This window comes from Peromyscus californicus, unplaced genomic scaffold (assembly GCF_007827085.1).
Source record: "Peromyscus californicus insignis strain IS unplaced genomic scaffold, ASM782708v3 Scaffold_5__1_contigs__length_169319896, whole genome shotgun sequence".
In the NCBI taxonomy this organism is placed as follows: domain Eukaryota; kingdom Metazoa; phylum Chordata; class Mammalia; order Rodentia; family Cricetidae; genus Peromyscus; species Peromyscus californicus.
This window is the reverse complement of record NW_026294573.1, coordinates 39,759,092-39,777,459: the sequence shown is the minus strand read 5'-3', so window position 1 is coordinate 39,777,459 and position 18,368 is coordinate 39,759,092. Positions and strand designations below refer to the sequence as shown.

General features: G+C 38.6%; 1 protein-coding gene across 5 annotated transcripts in view; it reads left to right on the top strand.

Moving 5' to 3' along the window:
• The window catches only part of Spata6 (spermatogenesis associated 6), a 100,529-nt gene extending 87,111 nt beyond the window's left edge, over positions 1-13,418 (top strand). For all 5 annotated transcript variants that reach the window (XM_052717573.1, XM_052717572.1, XM_052717571.1 and 2 more), the window contains 2 exons: positions 2,934-3,025; positions 13,184-13,418. In XM_052717573.1, the coding sequence (XP_052573533.1) occupies positions 2,934-3,025; positions 13,184-13,364 (273 nt within the window). In that variant the 3' untranslated portion in view covers positions 13,365-13,418. The remainder of the gene's footprint in view (positions 1-2,933; positions 3,026-13,183) is intronic.
• Positions 13,419-18,368: the final 4,950 nt, after the last annotated feature.

Below are 18,368 nucleotides of genomic sequence, written 5' to 3'. Positions count from 1 at the left end.
CAGTGTTGCCCTGCATATGGGACAGTGGGCCACAGAGAGTACATCACCTGGTAATGTCATAACTATTTTAATTTAAGTATGCACACTAAGCTAATGGTGCATTTCTCAAGATAATGCTAAGTGACACATGACTATACTTGAGTCCCCTGTCTGTTTATTTTGACACCTTTTGAAAGGCTAGTTTAGTATTTTCCATCTTCTCTGTTTGGCAGCTGCATTGACTGAGGCCAGGCGGCTGCTCTTGGAAGTCAGGCGTCATTGGTCGCATGCTCCTTGCAAATAGTTGGTGTCAGTTCACCATCCTGTTCAGGACTTCAGTGCTATCTGCTTTCTATCAATCTTTCTGGTGAACGTTTCTTTTAGGTGCCATGAGTATAGGGCATTTTTTCTTTGCTATTCAGACATGTTGGGGTTAGCTTATCTGTCACTAGCCTGCCCAGCTTCAGAAGTCAGCAAATGCATTCACATTTTTTCCTATGTTTGAAGACTTTCTAGGCTTCAATTTTAATTCTTTATGCTTATGGGATTCATAAAACATTCTGCTTACCCTTCCCAGCTGTAGAAATTAGTCTTTGTTTCCATGGCCAGGGCTGGATTTTTATCCTAGCTAGTCAGTGTCTGTAGTTTATAAACAGTTCCTGTGGGGACACTGAAGTGTCGGCAGTACTTCGAGGATTTGTTTCTTGTGTGTGCAGTGGCTCTTGACCTTGTAGAGGACCCCATCTCTAAAAACTGTTAGATTGTAGGAGACTGCACTCTGCATTCCAGATTTTTTGGCTAAGATTTATTCCATGATGTCCCAGGAAGCTTTGTGAGTCAATACATTATTTGGAAACTGATTGGATTTATAAGATGTTAAAGAATTTAAATTTCATCTTCTATTCTTGTACAATCGTGAAAAGCCTTGTGGTTTCTCTGTGCCTCACACTAACCTTTCTTCAAACATTAGCTGTGGTCCTCAGCCTCTAGTCCATGAACAAATCTTCAAATGCTTAACAAAAATCGAGGTGTACACTGTAAGTCCACTTTTGAAAGGACTGCCTCTCTGATAGCTGAATATCTGTAATCTTCGTTAGGTTTTCTCCTAATATCCTAAAAGTATTTTTTTTTTCAGCTTTCTTAGTTTGTAACACAAGTAGCTGTTTACTATAAATTCTCCCATCCAACACCAAAGTAATTTCTGTATGTTTTTATGAGGGGGTTTGTGTCTTTGTGTTTTTCTATTGCTACCACATATTATCATAACTTATTGGCTCAAATTGATCATCTAATATTTCTGTAGACTAGAGGTCTGACAAAGGGTAATACCCGGCTAAATTCTAGGTAGCTCTTCTATGCCTGTCTCCCTTCCCCCATCTCAGTCATAGGTGCTCTATCTTTAAATGGTCTTTCTGAGCACTCTTTCTAATCAGATCCATCTGGCTGCTTGTGTATACATGAGATGATTATTCCTATTCGTAGTCTGAAACAAGAAGAGAGTTATGTGGTAATGCAGTCTGTTTTGTTTCTTGGGTCAGACTTACCTATCAGGCTGTCCTTGATCCAGATGGGCAGTGTTCTCTGAGTGGTGTTAGTTATGTGTTCTTACTCCCCTTAAGACAACCCTTCCATTTATTTCTTCACTTGTCAGTCTTTCTGACCTGACTGTATGCCAGTCAAGAAAAAGACCCAATGGAAAGTTTGAAAATACATGATTAAATATTTATCATTTAGGTTCTAACTAAAAGAAAACTGTTTTAATAGTCAACAAAAATGTTAAAGAGCAAAGAACATGCCAGTAGAAATATATGGAATTATTCATAATGGTAAGACCCAAAAGTCTTGACAACTAAAATTGTATGTACATTTTCCAAAATGTTTTAACTTGATTATTTATTATTGACTGGCATTTGTCAATGCATGTGTCCTTTGCTGATGCAGTTTTTGCTGTCAGCAAATTTAAAAAAAAAAATTTCTTCACAGTCGGTGTTGAAGTGTTTTCTTACCTGAAGTGGATGGGCCCTTCTTCTATCAATGCTATTCCTTGTGTGTTTCCCTTACCTACTCTCTTTACCTGTGTCTGTTGACTAAGGAGTAAGTGGTGATGGCTAAGATTAGAACAGTACTTAATATGATATTAAAGAAAACACATGTCAACTTACAGCTTGCAAAACTAGCTCACATGATCTCCTGTTTCCAATGCCTTTGTGTGTATTTAGTAGAAGTTAAGAATGGGAACTTTGGCTACATATGCTTATAACAATTAACTCATATTTCAATTTTTCCTTTTGTGGTTTATTATTTTGGCTTATCATTATCATTAAATCATTTCCTTTGTAAGTCATGGGTGCATGATTGTATACGTATAATTTTCTCAAGCATTGTACTTTATGTCTCAGAAGGCAAGAATAATCTTTTTGGAGTTCATATAAAATATATATGGCTTTATTAATTTACATATCTTGATATATCCACTACCATTTTTCCTTGTTCATAAAATATTTACTGAATGGCTAGTCTTCACTAACTAGTACTAACCAAATTATAATAAAAATAATGTGCTCTTTTGAAAACATACATACAAGTAATATTATACAGATTGAGCAGGTTATATTTAAGAATATATATGCATATATATGCATGTAGCAATGATTAATGAAAAAAGAGGCCATAGTTTTGAAAGTGAGCAAGGTGGGGTATGTGGGAGGATTTGGAGGGAAGAAAGGGAAATTATATAATTATATTATAATCCCCAAATAAGAGAAATAATTTTAAAATGTTATTGAGAGCTAATGCATTCTCAACAGTTTGCTTCTGTCCGTAGATGTCTAAGCACTTGATTCTTGATTCATTCTCTTATAGTGAGGATGGAAAGGCACATTTCCCGCAGAATCATAACCACCATATTGAAAGCAATGAGAAAATTAATTAATGGAAATCTTTTAATTTTTCAGGATGAGAGAGACCCAGAGAAAGAGGAAGAACTGGAACTGAAAAGAGGTCTTTTATATAGAGACTCTGCCTATGACAGTGACCCTGAATATAGGTACGGACTTGCTTCTGTATGCAGAGATCTTTCTTACAGCTAGCATAAAAATGACCCATTTATCTTTTTTTCTAGATTTTAATCTTAATTTTATTCTTAAAATTATAGATATGTGTGTCTGTATGTGGATATGTGTGTGTGAATGCAGATGCCTGTGGAGCTTGGAGACATGGGATCTCCCTGGAGCTGGAGTTATTGTCTGTTAACCCCCCAGTGTGGATGTTTGGAACTGATCTTGGGTCCTCTGCAAGAGCAGTAGGCACTGTTAACCACTGAGCCATATCCATCCCAGTTACATTTTTTTTTTTTTACTGGAGCTTTTGGATAAAAAACACACCTAAGAGATAGGGGGATGACTTAGGAAAGTGCTTGCAGAGCAAGCATGAGGACTGCGTTTCCACTCCCCAGTACCCATGCTGGGGGTGGAAGACAAGAAGCTGTACACTTCTGTTTGTTATCCCAGCACTGTGGAATCAGAGACAGAGGAGTCATGGGACTTATTGACCAGGTAGTGTGGCTGAATTGGCCAACTCTAGATTCAGTGCAAGACCCTATCTCAAAAAATAAGGTGTAGGATAACTGAGAAAAACACCAGACATTGACTTCTGCCTCTGTACACACATGCTTATCCATTTTCACACATGTACACATGCACATACACTCACACATGAATATCCAACTCACAATGATGCTTTTCCTCCTGTTTAGGATTTGACTGCTCAGCACATTCATGTGTTTCATGATACATTTGTCCTAAACTAAAAATAGTTTCCAAAATTAGATGAGTAAATCTTTTCAAAATTATGTAAGAAAAAAATCTGTTCTCCTAAAATTTAAGGGATCTTAGTAATAAAAATATTTTTGAAAGATTATACTAGTAGATTTCATTTTGAAAGTTCTGTGCCAATGGCCATGAGATGCAGAATTAAAAACTGTGAATCATGGGTAGTTAAAACTATTGCTGCTCTACCATGGAGTACCGTATGAGTTTTTCATCACGAAATTCCTTAGAGACTTACATAGATGCTCCATGAAGTGGAATTTTTTTTTCTAGCTGGAGTTTGCACCAAAATTGTAACCTTGGCTCGAACTTCTATGAACATGTGAGGGCATAGCATGAGTGTGATCTCCTTTCCCAAAGTCATTGCCTCCCAATCAAGAGATAGCCTGGGCCTCTTATGAACGTGGATTGACTATTGTAGATGGATTTGAAAGAGAAACAGTGAAAAAAGGAAAAGAAGGGTTCAGGGAGCACATAGTTTATGCAAAGTTTTTCTCTCTTCTTGGTTGTTCTTTCTAAAAATGTCTCTTCCCTAGATTGCTATACCCACTAGTGTTTTGCCAATTTGACACACGCTAGAGTCACCTGAGAGGAGGGACCCTCAATTGAGAAAATGCCTCCATAAGATTAGCCTGTAGGCAAGCCTGTGGGATGTTTTCTTAATTAGTGATTGATGTGGGAGGGACCAGCATTGTCCTTTGTGAGTGGTGCCACTCCTGGGCTGATGGTCCTGGTGTGTATGAAAAGGAAGTCTGAGCAAGCTATGTGGAGCAAGCTAGTAAGCAGCACCCCCACCTTCCGCTTGGCCTCTGCTTCAGCCCCTGCTCCCAGGTTCCTGTCCTGTTTGAGTTCTTGACCTGACCTCCCACACTGATGGACTATTACTGGAAGTATAAAATGAAATAAACCCTTTCCTTTCCAAAGTGTTTTGACCATGGTCGTTATCACAACAATAGAAACCCTAACTAATAAAATTGTTTTATAAATTACAACCCCAGTTTTGATGGGTAAATCAATATAATTCTGGTTTGGGCAAGAAATAAGAAGTAAACTTGACATTGGAAAGGGTCTGATCTTTGAAGTTTTATATAAATAATAATTGCCTGTGTTGTTTCATAGAAATACAGATTTTCACCTGGTAACTCCAAAGTTTGTGGTTTCTGCATGGAGATAAAACCAAAACTGTGCATTAATAAAAGTGCTGGAGGGTTCTAATACAGGGAGTGTGAGAACAACACTTTGACAAACATTGCTCTTGACTTGAAGTTTCCCATAAACTGATTCTTGTTCTTGTTCATCAGTGTCAATAATTAACCCTATTTGTGTTGATTCAATGTTGTGTTAACCCTCAGAAGCTTTAAATAAGAGTTGAGCAGCTACTAAAAAAATTCTGTGCTCCTTTTTGGTGTCCCTTCACAGTACTCACCTTATATGTACATCCTTGGACCAATAGGATGGGTGCGCAGGCCTTCAGAATTGGTCACAGAGTGGTTTTGAATATTTTGCCCTGGAAGCTGCTCCTCAAGTGATTGGGTGTTTTAGTTTTATCTCCAATTCATGTGCTTCCTGTTAAGTGGGACTGAGAGGCAGGCACCTTCTCACAGCAAGCCATGAAAGGTTTTCTTGTTACAGAATCCCCAGGGAAGAAAAATAAGTACTTATAAGTAGCTAGTCTGCATTACACTCGTCTGCACAGATTTTTGGCTAATGCTTGGAAGAAGGATGGCAACATAGCATCTTCTCCCTCTGTTTATTGACTGTGTTTAAGAGAACTCTGCCATTGAGTGCCGCCCAAAGTGTGGTTCATATTAGTAGCATTAACATCTGCTTAAAGATCCAAAGTCTCAAGGCCCCACATGAGGTATATTTTATTGGAAATTTGGGGAGTGGCCAAGCTACCTGAATTACAGCAATGACTCTGGTGCATATTAAAGTGTGAGAAGCATTTCCAAATCTTATTGGTCCATACAATGGTTTGTAAGACTTTCCTTTAAAGTGGCTTCTTTTATTGTTTTATTAATGAATAATGGCCAGGAGTCACATATCAGGGTGAAACCTGATATATCTATCCACAGTGACAGAGAAAACAATCAGTGACCTCTACTCCCCACGGCTCCCCAATTGAAAGGGCTGCACATCTCCTTTGGCCCCTCCTTATTCCTCCTATGTGTCCACCTATCTCCTCTGAGTCCTCCAGAAAACTCTATTGTCCACTTTGGCCAGCGGAATGTGGACCCTGCCTTCCGAACCAAGACCTGACTTTATTGGCAGTCTTGGAGCAACAACACAAACAAATGTCAGGCAACACACCTTTGTATAGTGTCTTTAAAGGAATGTTGTCAGACCACAGTATAATCTCTCTCTCCCTGTTATCGGTTCTAAAGCCCAAGACTAAATCTTTTCTCCTTCCTACCATCCATCCATCCATAGATCCAGCCAGCCAGCCAGCCTCTAGAACATATGCTACATGCTCAGAACTTTTCTGCATGTTTTATTTGTTGAGTTTTTTGCCTGATAGAAACCATTATTGAGTTTTATGACAAGGAGTTCATATCTTATAATCTAAAATACCTATAATCATATAGACTCTAGTATTACAACTTTAAAATGCTAAGCATGCTAGTTAGTGTCTTAAAATCTTTCTCAATTCTGGTTCTTTAGGTATAAGTAGTACATTTTATTTTACTACTTATGTAATGTACTACTTTTCTGTTCCCATGAAAAAAACAACACAATTAAGGAAACTTACAGAAGAAAGAATTTATTTGGGCTTATGGTTCCAGAGGGATAAGAGTCATCATGGTAGGAAAGCAGGGTGTCAATAGGCAGGCATGGCAGCTAGAGCAGGAAGCTGAGCACTCACATCCTCAAGCGTGAAGCAGAGAGAGAGAGAGAGCAGATTGGACATAGTCAGATTGTACTCTTAAAGCTCACCCTCAGTAACATCCTTTCTTCAGGAAGCTTGCACCATCTAAACCTCCCCAAATAATGCCCTCAGCTGGGATAGCAGTTCCAATGCCAGATATTCTGGGGGACATTTCTCATTCAAACCATGTGCCTCTTAAAATTACTATTGTTTGCTTAATGTATCATCTTCAGAGCTCCATTTTATATAAATGTATGTATTATGTATGTATGTATGTGTGTATATAACTATGTTATTTTATCAGAAGGCTATTCATGAGAACTGAGTCATAAGCTATGTGTAAAATACTACTCATCTGACCCTTCATTTGAACTGAAAAAAAAAAAAACCCACAACAACAACAACAACAAAACCAACCCTCTAGGCCTCAAATGGTTTACATCCCTTTTCTAAATTAATCACCAGTAATCCTTTTGTTTTTTAATCCGTTCTAAATTTCCTAAAATATTCCTTTTATGTATATATTATAGGCTTCAATAAAACATGTATATAAATTTATAATTTATACATTAATAGATAGAATTTGAAACTGATTGGTTCTGTTTTCTTTGTCTCTATTCTTATTTTGTCATTTCTCTGCATAGCAATGTCACAGTTCAATAAAGAGCTGTCTATTCAAGCAAATAGTCATAAGTTGTTGGAAATATGTGCTACATTTAAAACAGTAACATCATTCCTGCTTTGAAGCTAGTTGATACAGTATTTTATAACATATAGTAAAACTTTATTAAATGATTTGTGAACAAGTGCTGGAGATATTATTGGTAAAATGAGAAGTGAAGTTGTTTAAAAAGCCCATTTCTATGTTATGATTTTTAGTGCCATACACACATTTGAATCTTAGTAATAACAGCAATGTAAAAAAATTCAGTTGTTCACAATTAGAGATTCTGGAATGTCTAGAAGTAAATAATACTGTGTTTAGGATTCTGATGTTTGTGTTTGCACCTCTCCATAGACTTCATATTAAGACTCATTGTGCTCAGATCTATATTTTATAATTCGTACTTTTACTTATTTTATTTGCTTTAAGTTTTTGGGAATTTCATACATACATATAATGTGTTTTGAACAAATCTACCATCGTTCCTCCCCATTCCCTATCCCCATCACCACTTTTCCTTACCAACATTATGTACTCTGTTTTATAAAGCCACTGAGTCCCCTTAGTGATAATTTGTATGTTCAGTGTTCAAGGGTGTAGGACCATATACACTGGAGAAATTTTAGCCTCTCAGGAGGCAATACCCTGAAGACAACTTACTTTCCCTCTCCAACAGCCACAAATTGCTAATAGGTGGGATCCATGAGTACCCCTCATCCATGCTGGAATTTTAGCTGTCCTGATCTGGTATAAGACTCATGCAGGCAGTTATAGCTGCTCTGAGTTCCTGGTGTAATGACTCTGTCATGTCTGGCAAATTCTGTTTCACTGTAGACCTTTACCTACTACCTCTGGATCTTATAATCTGTGGCTTCTTCTACAGTGATCCCTGAGCTTGGGGAAGAAGTGTGAGACAAATGCCCCATTTAGAGCCTTTAGTGTCTTATTTTCTGCATGGTGACCAGTTGTGGACCTCTATATTCATGTCCATATACTACAAAAAGAAGGTCCTCTGATAGGGGTTGAAAATGCATTAATCTATATGTATAATGATAGGAACTTAAAGGGCAGTTTATTACTATGTCCATTCAGCAGGATAATAGCACTAAGTTCTCTCCTAGGGAATATGATCTGTTTAGCCATATATCATGGCCCAATCAAGAGTACCAGGTAGGAGTTTAAACTTGGAGAGTTTTAAGTCCAATCAGAAAGTGGTTAGTTTCTCCCATAATATTCATTTGTGTCCCTATTACATGAGTGGTCATATCTTGTCAGGCCAGTCCTTATTATAACTCATAGTTAAATAACACTGTTGGTCACTGTTCACACCAAAAAAATATGCACAGAACCTTCCAGCAATATGAAAGCTACTAAGGATGAAATTTTTTGGTCAGTACCAGCTTGATTTCTCCATGTCCTATGACTCAGGTATGTGGTGTCTGCAGCAATTATGCCTTACATTAAGTTTTAGAAATACCTAAGCTCAATAGTGATGCCCTGTAATGTTTTGAGGAGGGAAATTGGCAGGGAGGGGGTTCTGAACACACTCAAAAAGAGGTAATCCATATCTGGCACTGGGCTTTTTGTCTGACAGCTTGGGTGTTTGAGAAAGGCATTCTGCCACCCCTGTTATAGAGTAACTACCCCAAACTCCTAATAAGCAGCTATAATAATAGGCCTTAATATGTCATTTTCAAAGGCCTTTAGTGTTGTTATCCTCCATGAATTTCTCAGCCCTCTCCTACTCTACCTCATTTAACCCTTCCCATATCATTATTGAACTTCACTCTTCATACCATGTCCTTTCTATCCCAATTCCCTAGAACCCCACTCCCATGGCCCCTTACTAGTTTCCTATCATATCTGGGTACTCTAATTTAGACACATATATCTGAAGATTCAAAGCTAGCACCTCTGTATAAGAGAGAATATTCAATGCTTGTCTTACTGGGTCAGGACTACTTTACTCAGAATAATTTTTTCTAGTTCCATCCATTTACCTATGAATTTAATAATTTCATTTTCCTATGTAGCTTAATATTCCATTGTGTGTATGCATGGCATTTTAATTATCCATCATCAGTTGATGGTCATCAAGGCAGTTTCCACTTTATTGCTTTTGTTTGAATAGAGCAGCAATGAATATAGAAAAGGACTATTCCTGTAGTATGACGTCTTTTGGGAATTTGTTCAGGAGTCGTATAGCTGGATCAGACAGTAGATATATTTCTATCTATCTGAGGAATGTCCACACTGAATTCCTTAGAGCCTGTACCAGTTTGCATCCCCACCAGCAGTGAACAAGTGTTCCCTGTCCCAACATCCATACCAGCATTTGTTGTCTTTTTTAAAAGTCTTATCCATACTGACTGGGCTAAGATAAAATCTCAAAGTAGTTTTAATTAGCATTCCCTGATGGGTAAGATGTTGAACATTAAAACAAACACAAAAATGTTTCTTAGCCATTTTTATTTCTTTTGCGGCCCTTCTGTTTAATGCCATGCCCCACTTTTGTTGTTGTTGTAAGTTTTTGTTGTTGTTCTATGCGCTGACCCTCTGTCAGATATATAGCTCGTGAGGATTTTTTTCAACTCTATAGGTGATCATTACTGGATTGGTTGTGTCCTTTATTATACATAATTTTTTTTTTAGTTGCGTGACATCCTATTTGTCGCTTAGTGGCCTTAATGCCTGTGCCTGAAAATTAAAGAGCTTTCCCAACTTTCTAACTGGTTCAGTGTACTAGGTCTCAGGTTGATGTTTTTGATCCATTTGGAGTTGCTTTAGGCAGAGTGGAGATGAGGGTGTAGTTTCATTCTTCTACATTTAGCTGTCCAGCTTGATTGAGACTATTTGCTGAAGAAGTTATTTACTTTGGCCTCTTTGTCAAAATTAAGGTGGGTCTAAAGTGTGGCTCTGTGTTTGGGTCCTCAGTTCTGTGCCATCAATTGGTGTGTCTTGCTACGTCAGTACCATACTCTTTTTATTACTATGGTAATGCCTCCAGCAGTGTTTTCATTGTTGAGGATTATTTTGGTAATCCTGGGCCTTTTGTGTTTTCATATGAATCTTGATATTTTTTTCTGTGAAGAATTGAATTGGACTTTTGATGGAGATTGCATTGAATTTATAGATTGCTTTTGATAGGTTGGCCATTTTCACAACATTAATATTACCAATCCATAGCATGGGAGATCTTTTCATCTTCTGGCATCTTCTTCAGTTTCTTTCTGTGGTGTCTTAAAATTCTCATTGTTCAAGTCTTTTATTTCCTCAATTAGATTTATTTCAATATATTTTATTTTGAGGCTATTGGGAATAGGATTGTTTGCCTCTTTTATTTCTCAGTATGTTTGTTCTTGGTATATAGGAAAGCCTACTGGGTTTTATATGTTGATTTTTGTATCCTGCTATTTTGCTGAATGTGTTTATCAGCTGTAGAAGATTTTTGGTGGTCTTTTATGTATAAAATTACATTATTTGCAAATTGGGATACTCTGATTTCTTCATTTACTATTTATGTCCCTTATGTGCCCACTGAGGATGTGGGCACATAGACTGCCAGATCTATTTACACAGGTTTGAGTACAGGCAATTTTTTCCACTGATGTGTTTGTCTGTGATTTCCCTGTATATGACTCAAGTGGTAAAAAACAGTGTTTTAAGTGACAACAGGGGTTATATCTGGAGAAAAATTGTATGAAAAACTTTATATGAAATTGTCTTGTGCAAAGCTAATAACAGAAATGTGCTGGTTGTGTCAAAATGGTAGTTATGAGATTTGGCAAAGGTTGTTTTTGAAGCTTATACTGTTACACTGTTTTTAAACAATACCTTATTTATTCTTTGAAAATTTTGTGTATTTGTACAATGTATTTTTTAAATCATTTCTATCCACCATTAACCTCCTTCCAGCTTCTCCTGGTAGCTCACATCCCATTTTCCTCCAAACTTCATTTGTTCTTTTTGTTACTAATAATTCTCCAGTTCCTGTTAGTGCAGCCCATATGTGCATGGCTATGAGACTGTGCACTGGTGCAGGGGCAACATACCAACAGCCATGCCTCAAAGGAGAGTGACTCTGTCACACAGCATCCTTCAGTTGCTAGGAAGTCCTCTGCAAAGGGTGGAGCGTTGATCTGACCATCCTGATCAGTGCTGGAATGCTGACTGGCTGAATCTTGTACAGGTCTTTTTTAGGTAACCACACTTGATGTGAGATGACATGTCCAACAGCCATAACATCTCCCAAATCAGCATTTCTCAGCTCTCCTCTCCATCCAACTATAGATTCTTCCTGCCCTGTCACTTGTGATGTTCCTTGAGCCTTGGATGTGAGGGAGGTTGATACAGATGGCCCACCTACAGCTAAGCACTTACAGTTTCTTATTCTCAGTACTTTGACCTGCTCTCACTGTGCACTAACCACTACCCACGGCAAAAATCATCTCTGACCAAAGCTAAGAGCAACAGAGATCTATCAGTATAAGCATAAATATTTGGAAGGCAGTTTGACAGCACAACAATGTAGCAAAAGAGTAAGAGTAGGTTTCTCCTTGGGCCTGTGACCTCCCTGGTTATGGACTTTTATAAGGTTCGCAGTACCGCACATGTATTTCTTTCTGTGGAGGGGGGCCTAATTTCTAATGAGAAAGCAGTTATTTCCCTCCATAACCATCATGCCCTTATTGTACCAGTGGGCACATCTTTCCATGCAGGTTGGTATTGTAGCATGCAGTGCCCAATGCTGGGCGAGACATTGGTGTTTTTTCTCCCCTAGAAGCCTGCCTAGCACCTTATGTATGTAACCGAACCATAAGATAAAGGGTTGCTTAGTCAGCTAAAGTAGATTTGCTGATATCCTGAGTCTTACTATTTTCTTATAGTGGGCATCCAAGAGCAATAGCCTATGTTGTTCTGTGTGCCTCTGAGGCCTCTGTGACCAATAACTTGTAGGGAGATGCCTTTCTCTGACATTTTCATTTAATAATTTATGTAATATACTTCTGTTCAAACTCATATATATATATATTATGTTTTTGATAATGTTTATATATAAATATATATTTTTATAAATGGGGTGGGTTTCTTGGGCCAATTTTCTATCTCGAAGCCACTGGGATTACAGATCTGAACCACTATGTTTGACTTTCACTAAATATTAATTTCTCATCTATGTAAAGTGTTGTGAGTTTGGTGATACACATATAGAAAATATTTAACTCAATGAGTTATAATCACTTCTTTGTCCTGGGTAAATACTGTACCATGTACTTTATATGAATTCTCTTGAATTATACAAAAGCAATTATATAAAAATATAATAATGGAGGATTAAACTAAAGTTAATTACCCAAGAACTTACAAAGGATTCTGGATTTAGAGGCTCTGTCCTTACCCCGACCATACCACAGTATCTGTTCTGTTTTTGTTTTTTGGGTTTTTTTGGCTACAAGGTCTCTCACTATGTAAGACATTGCTAACCCAGGCTAGCCTCAAACTCACAGAGATCTGCCTGTCTCTGCCTCCTGAGTTCTGGGGTTAAAAGTCTGTGCCACTATGCCTGGGTTTTGTGCTACTTTTACCTTGATGCACCCCTTTCTAATCTCCGAGCTCCTTTAAAATTCTAACACAGTTTTTTTTTCTTCATGGGTTCATGTGAACAGGTTAATTTTCCCTTGTAAAGAGTCAATCTTTAAAGACAAAGCCTCATTGTATTTTATTTCTCACAGCCCTAACAGAGTATCATACATCCATAAAGTACTCAGTAAATATTTGAACTCACAATAATACCTCGAACTTCAATGTACTGTTTTAACCTATTTCAAAAACGATCTTTTCTCGTAGCTCCTTCCAGCGGCCACGTGGCTCTCTCCATTTGGATGATGGCGAATACTGGCCCAACAGAGCAGGCTCTTTTAAGGGGAAATCCCACCGACCCGTCTTTGAGAACAGCATGGACAAGATGTACAGGAACTTATACAAAAAGGCCTGTAGTTCTGTTTCTCATACACAGGAAAGCTTCTGAGACCATCACCATAACTTGTATGAGTCAACCTCTCAATGAAAGCGTTTGATGTGATCTGTATTTGTATGCCTTTCTTTAAAACAAGTGTTCACTGAGTAACAATTAGACTTGAACCCAGTATATTCCTTCAAATGGTAAATTATCACAGTCTAGCCTTTATTAGAGAAGAATGTGCTGTTTCCAATGTCAAAACTCTGCAACACAGTTACAACTTCCAGTTTGTGACAAGGCTGTTCTGCCACATGTGCTCCTATCATCACTGACAAACTGAAGAATAGGTTCTTTCTAGAATGTTCTTCCATTTTTATTCCCTTTTAACTTTCTTTTCACCTACTTGGCTGGTTATCTTATTTGGGTAAGATTTAATTAATATCAGCTCCCTATTATCAGTAATGAGCAGAAAGATGTTCTCTGCAGAAATGAATTTCAAGAATTTAAACCTGTTTTAATCAATATTATCTATTTTTCCCCTCTAGAAAAGGCTATTGTATTTCTTAGGTCCTAAAAACTAGCTTTCTTTGTAAAATGTACACACACATTCACTCCTTCTCTGGAAGACTGACTTATCTGAATGTCTAACAGATCAGTTTACTTGAAGAGACCATGGATGATTAAAAATGTAACTAATATTTTAGTGTTGAATTATTTGCAATATTTTCTTCTAGGGAAAGACATTTTGATGCAAACATAATAAATAAAGCATCCTGTGTTGATAAGGATGTAGAAACTAAAAATAAACAAAAATAAAAGAAATATATTGTAATTTTACCTCTGGTATTTTCATAGGTATCACATCACCAGGCAACTAGCATTCATACTTTAAAGGGACCATGGAGGGATTAAAATAGCTCAGAAGCTGTCTTCCAATAGACACTCATAAACCCAGTGGTGGATTGATAAAATATGTTTCCCCATGCCTCACATACCCATGAAAAGTGACACTTTGAAAGTGCAAAGAAATTGATTACCATTTGACCAGAGTGAAGGGGAGATAAAGGGAAGTGAGACGTGAAACTGCTGGAAGCTTGAGGAGTTGACTACAAGGGAATTTTGTTTTGTTGACTCCACCATTCACTAATTCTACATTTTTTATTTTAAAAGAAAAAAAAACTTTGACTTGCACTCCATTTCAATCTGACATTAAATTGTGACTTTAGATGACATACCTTTATATCATAATAGAACTTTTAAACATGTCAAAGTATTTCAGTTTGGCAATCTGTACTATATCAAAATGAGCATCATGAGTAAGAGCATAGGTCTTGAATTCCATCTCATCTCTGCTATTTTCTAGCTGAGTCTCTTGAATTCTGTTTTCTCAGCTGCCACAGGAAGAATGTGGAGTAGTCTCCAAACCATGTCCTGTGGATGAGAACCAACATTCTATGAAATGAGTGTAGGAACATAGACCTAATATCTTATTGCTTGTGTCTGCTTACTACACACACACACACACACACACACACACACACACACACACACACACACCCTCAGAGAGCTGTTGGTAGAAGGCTAGGAATGGACAGTGTGGGAACAGTATTGGTAAGCTGGCCCTCGGCACAGCTTCCCACTGTTTTTCAAAGAGCTGTTTCTATAATAAAAATATATGTATTTTTTTTCAGAAATATGCATTTCCATTGTTTTCTAGTATGCCTTGTGTTTTTACTTTTCTGCTCATTGCCTGACAAGCCAAGATTCTCAGGGCTCTTGTTCACTTACAAGACAGTTCATTTTTTTTTTTTTCATTGATAGTAGATTCTTTTTGAGTCCTTGGGAATCCAGGCCACTGTGGACAGGGAAGTAGGTAGGCTAACTGCCAATCTTCACCTCTTCCTTCTCCAAATCTATTTCCTCAGTCTCATCCCAGCTCCGTAGCAGACCTCCTGCTGCACATCACCCTCCTCCCATCCCAACCTCTAGTCAATCACACAGATCTTCCCCTCCAAACTTCCTCTAACTCATCCCATTATCCCAGTCCCCAACTCCAGGAGTCATTCCCAACCCACAGGCCACTCAGGTCAGAAAAGCAGGTAGGCTAACTGTGGATCTTCACTTTTCCCTCTCTTCCTCCAAATCCAATCATCAAGTCTCATCCCCAGCTCTGTAGCAAACTACTTTTTGTGTCCTGTCTTCACTCTCTGCCTCTCTCCCCAGGACACTAAGCAGATCCTGGTGAACCATCCTGCTCTTCTTCCTCCTGTGGACACCCTCAGCACTCCTATCCCATCTTCATTCCTAAGGATCAGGCACCAAATGCCTAGAAACACATTTTACCTGGAACCCCCAATGGCCACACTTTGCAGGATCCCAGAAGAATTCCCTAGCAGACAACACATAGCCACCACATTCTCCTGTGAACCAGAGAGGGCAACAAAAACAGTTGGAGCCCATTTTTCCTAGTGACTTTACCCAGCAGGTCTCCATAAAGAGGATGATTGGACCATGGGCCTGAATACAGGTGTCTGAGACGGTCTTCACATGGCTGTGCTGGGGGAGGTCTTTTGCTCCACCCCTTGGCATTCCTTTAAATACCCTCGGGCAGAGACAGTGGAGGCCTGATGGATTAGGATTCAGACCCTCTTGAGGCTATCCTGCATTTTCTATCTTTTTCTCCCCTCCATCCTTCTAAGTAATATTTCCTGCTGCTCCTACTCAAGAGTACTCTGGGGAAATGTGGGGGTGAGGGATGGCCCCCCACAAGAAACAAAGGAACAAAACACCTACCCAACTAAAACAAGATCAGCTAGCAGCACCTGGAACGATAATCTTCCCAAACCCAAATGCCTAGAAGCCAACATAAAAACAACCAAAACATCTAGGACAATATATCTCCACTAGAGCCCAGAAACCCTGCCTACTTCAGTAAGCCCTGAGAATTCCAACAGAGCTGAAGCATAAGACAAAGGCCTTAAGATATCATTTATGAATATGATAGAGGTCCTTAAGTAGAAATTAATAGATCACTTAAAGATGTCTGTGAAAATACAGACAGTGGAAGGAAATGAATAAAACCCTTCAAAATCTAAAAGTGGCAACAGAATCAATAAAGAAAACCTAAACTGAGGGAAATCTAGAGTGAAAAATGTAAAAACTCAAACAGGAACCTCAGAGGCAAGTCTCACCAACAAAACACAAGAGATGGAAGAATTTTAGTTACTAAAGGCAATAGAAGAAATGGATACATCTGTCAAAAGAAAAAAAAAAGTTAAATCTAAAAATATCCTGACACAAAACATCCAGGCATTCTGGGACACTATGAAAAGATCAAATCTAAGAATAATAGAAATAGAGGAAGGAAAGAAAGGTCAAAGGCATAGAAAATATTTTCAACAAAATCATAGAAGAAATATTTACAAACCTAAAGAAAGACATGCCTGTCAAGGGACAAGAAGCATATAGAACACCAAATAGACTGCACCAGAAAAGAAAGTTCCTTCAGCACATAATAGTCAAACACTAAACCTACAGAACAAAAAGACTATTAAAAACTGCAGGGGAGAAAGACCAAGTAATGTATAAAGGCAGACCTATTAGACTAACACCTGACTTTTCAATGGAGACTCTAAAAGCCAGAAAGGCCTGGACAGATGTTCTACAGACTCTAAGAAACCACAGGTGCCAGCCCAGATAACTATCTAAACTAGCAAACTATGATTCACAAAAGATGGGGAAAATAAGATATTCCATGATTAAACCAAATTTAAGTATTATCTATCTACAAACCCAGTGCTAAGAAGGTGCTGGAAGGAAAACTCCAACCTAAAGAAGTTAACCACACCCAAGAAAACAAAATGAATAATCTCAAACCATCAAATCAGGAGGGGACACACACACACACACACACACACGCTACCACTACCACAACAACAACAAAATAGGAATCAACAAACACTGCTTAGTGATAATCTCTCAATATCAAGGGTCTTAATTCCTCTATTAAAAGATAGAGAATAAGCTGGGTGGTGGTGGTGCACGCCTTTAATCCCAGCACTTGGGAGGCAGAGCCAGGCGGATCTCTGTGAGTTCAAGGCCAGCCTGGGCTACCAAGTGAGTTCCAGGAAAGGCGCAAAGCTACACAGAGAAACCCTGTCTCGAAAAACCAAAAAAAAAAGATAGAGAATAAAAGAATAGCTGTGAACACAGGATCCATCTTACTGCTACATCCAAGTAGCAAATCTTAACATCAAGGGTTGACATCACTTCAGGGTAAAAGAATGGAAAAAGATATTCCAAGCAAATGGACTTCAGAAGCTTGCTGGTGTAGTGTGGAGACCCACTCCCACTTTTACCCCAGGGTACTCTTTTTTTTTTTTCAATTTTTATTAAGAAATTTTCTATTCATTTTACATACCAGCCACAGATCACCCTCTCCTCCCTCCTCCCATTCCCAAGCCTTCCCCGCAACCGACTCCCCATTCCCACCTCCTCCAAGTTAAGGTCTCCCATGGGGAGTCAGTAGAGTCTGGTACATTCAGTTGAGGCAGGTCCAAGCCCCTCTTCCCTGCACCAAGGCTGCCTGGAGCAGAAATAGATGAGATCTACATGAGCAAACTTGGGGTGTGTGTGTGGGGGGGGGGAGGTAATGGAGGGCCCAGGGTACTCTTGAGGAGGGAGAAGTGAGAAATATGTAGACAGCAGGATAGAAGGGAGAGAAAAAGATAGAAAGACAGTATAGACTCTGGAGGACCTGGATCCTTATCCACCAGCCCCTTCTGTCTCTTCTAAAGGGCTTTTTAAAGGAATGCCAAGGGATGGAGCCAAAGACCTCCCCCTAGCACAGCCAAGTGCAGACCCTTCCAATCACCTGGTAACCACGCATGTGGTCAAGCAATCCTCTAATGCAGCTCTGCTGGCTAATGCAAGGTCAGATTTCACTAGGAACCTTTGTGGGCATCCACAGTGTAGCCATTTTAATATCTGACGAAACCTACCCAAAACTTATCAGGATAGGGAAGGACATTACATACTCATCAAAGGAAAAGTCCACCAAGAAGACATTGCAAT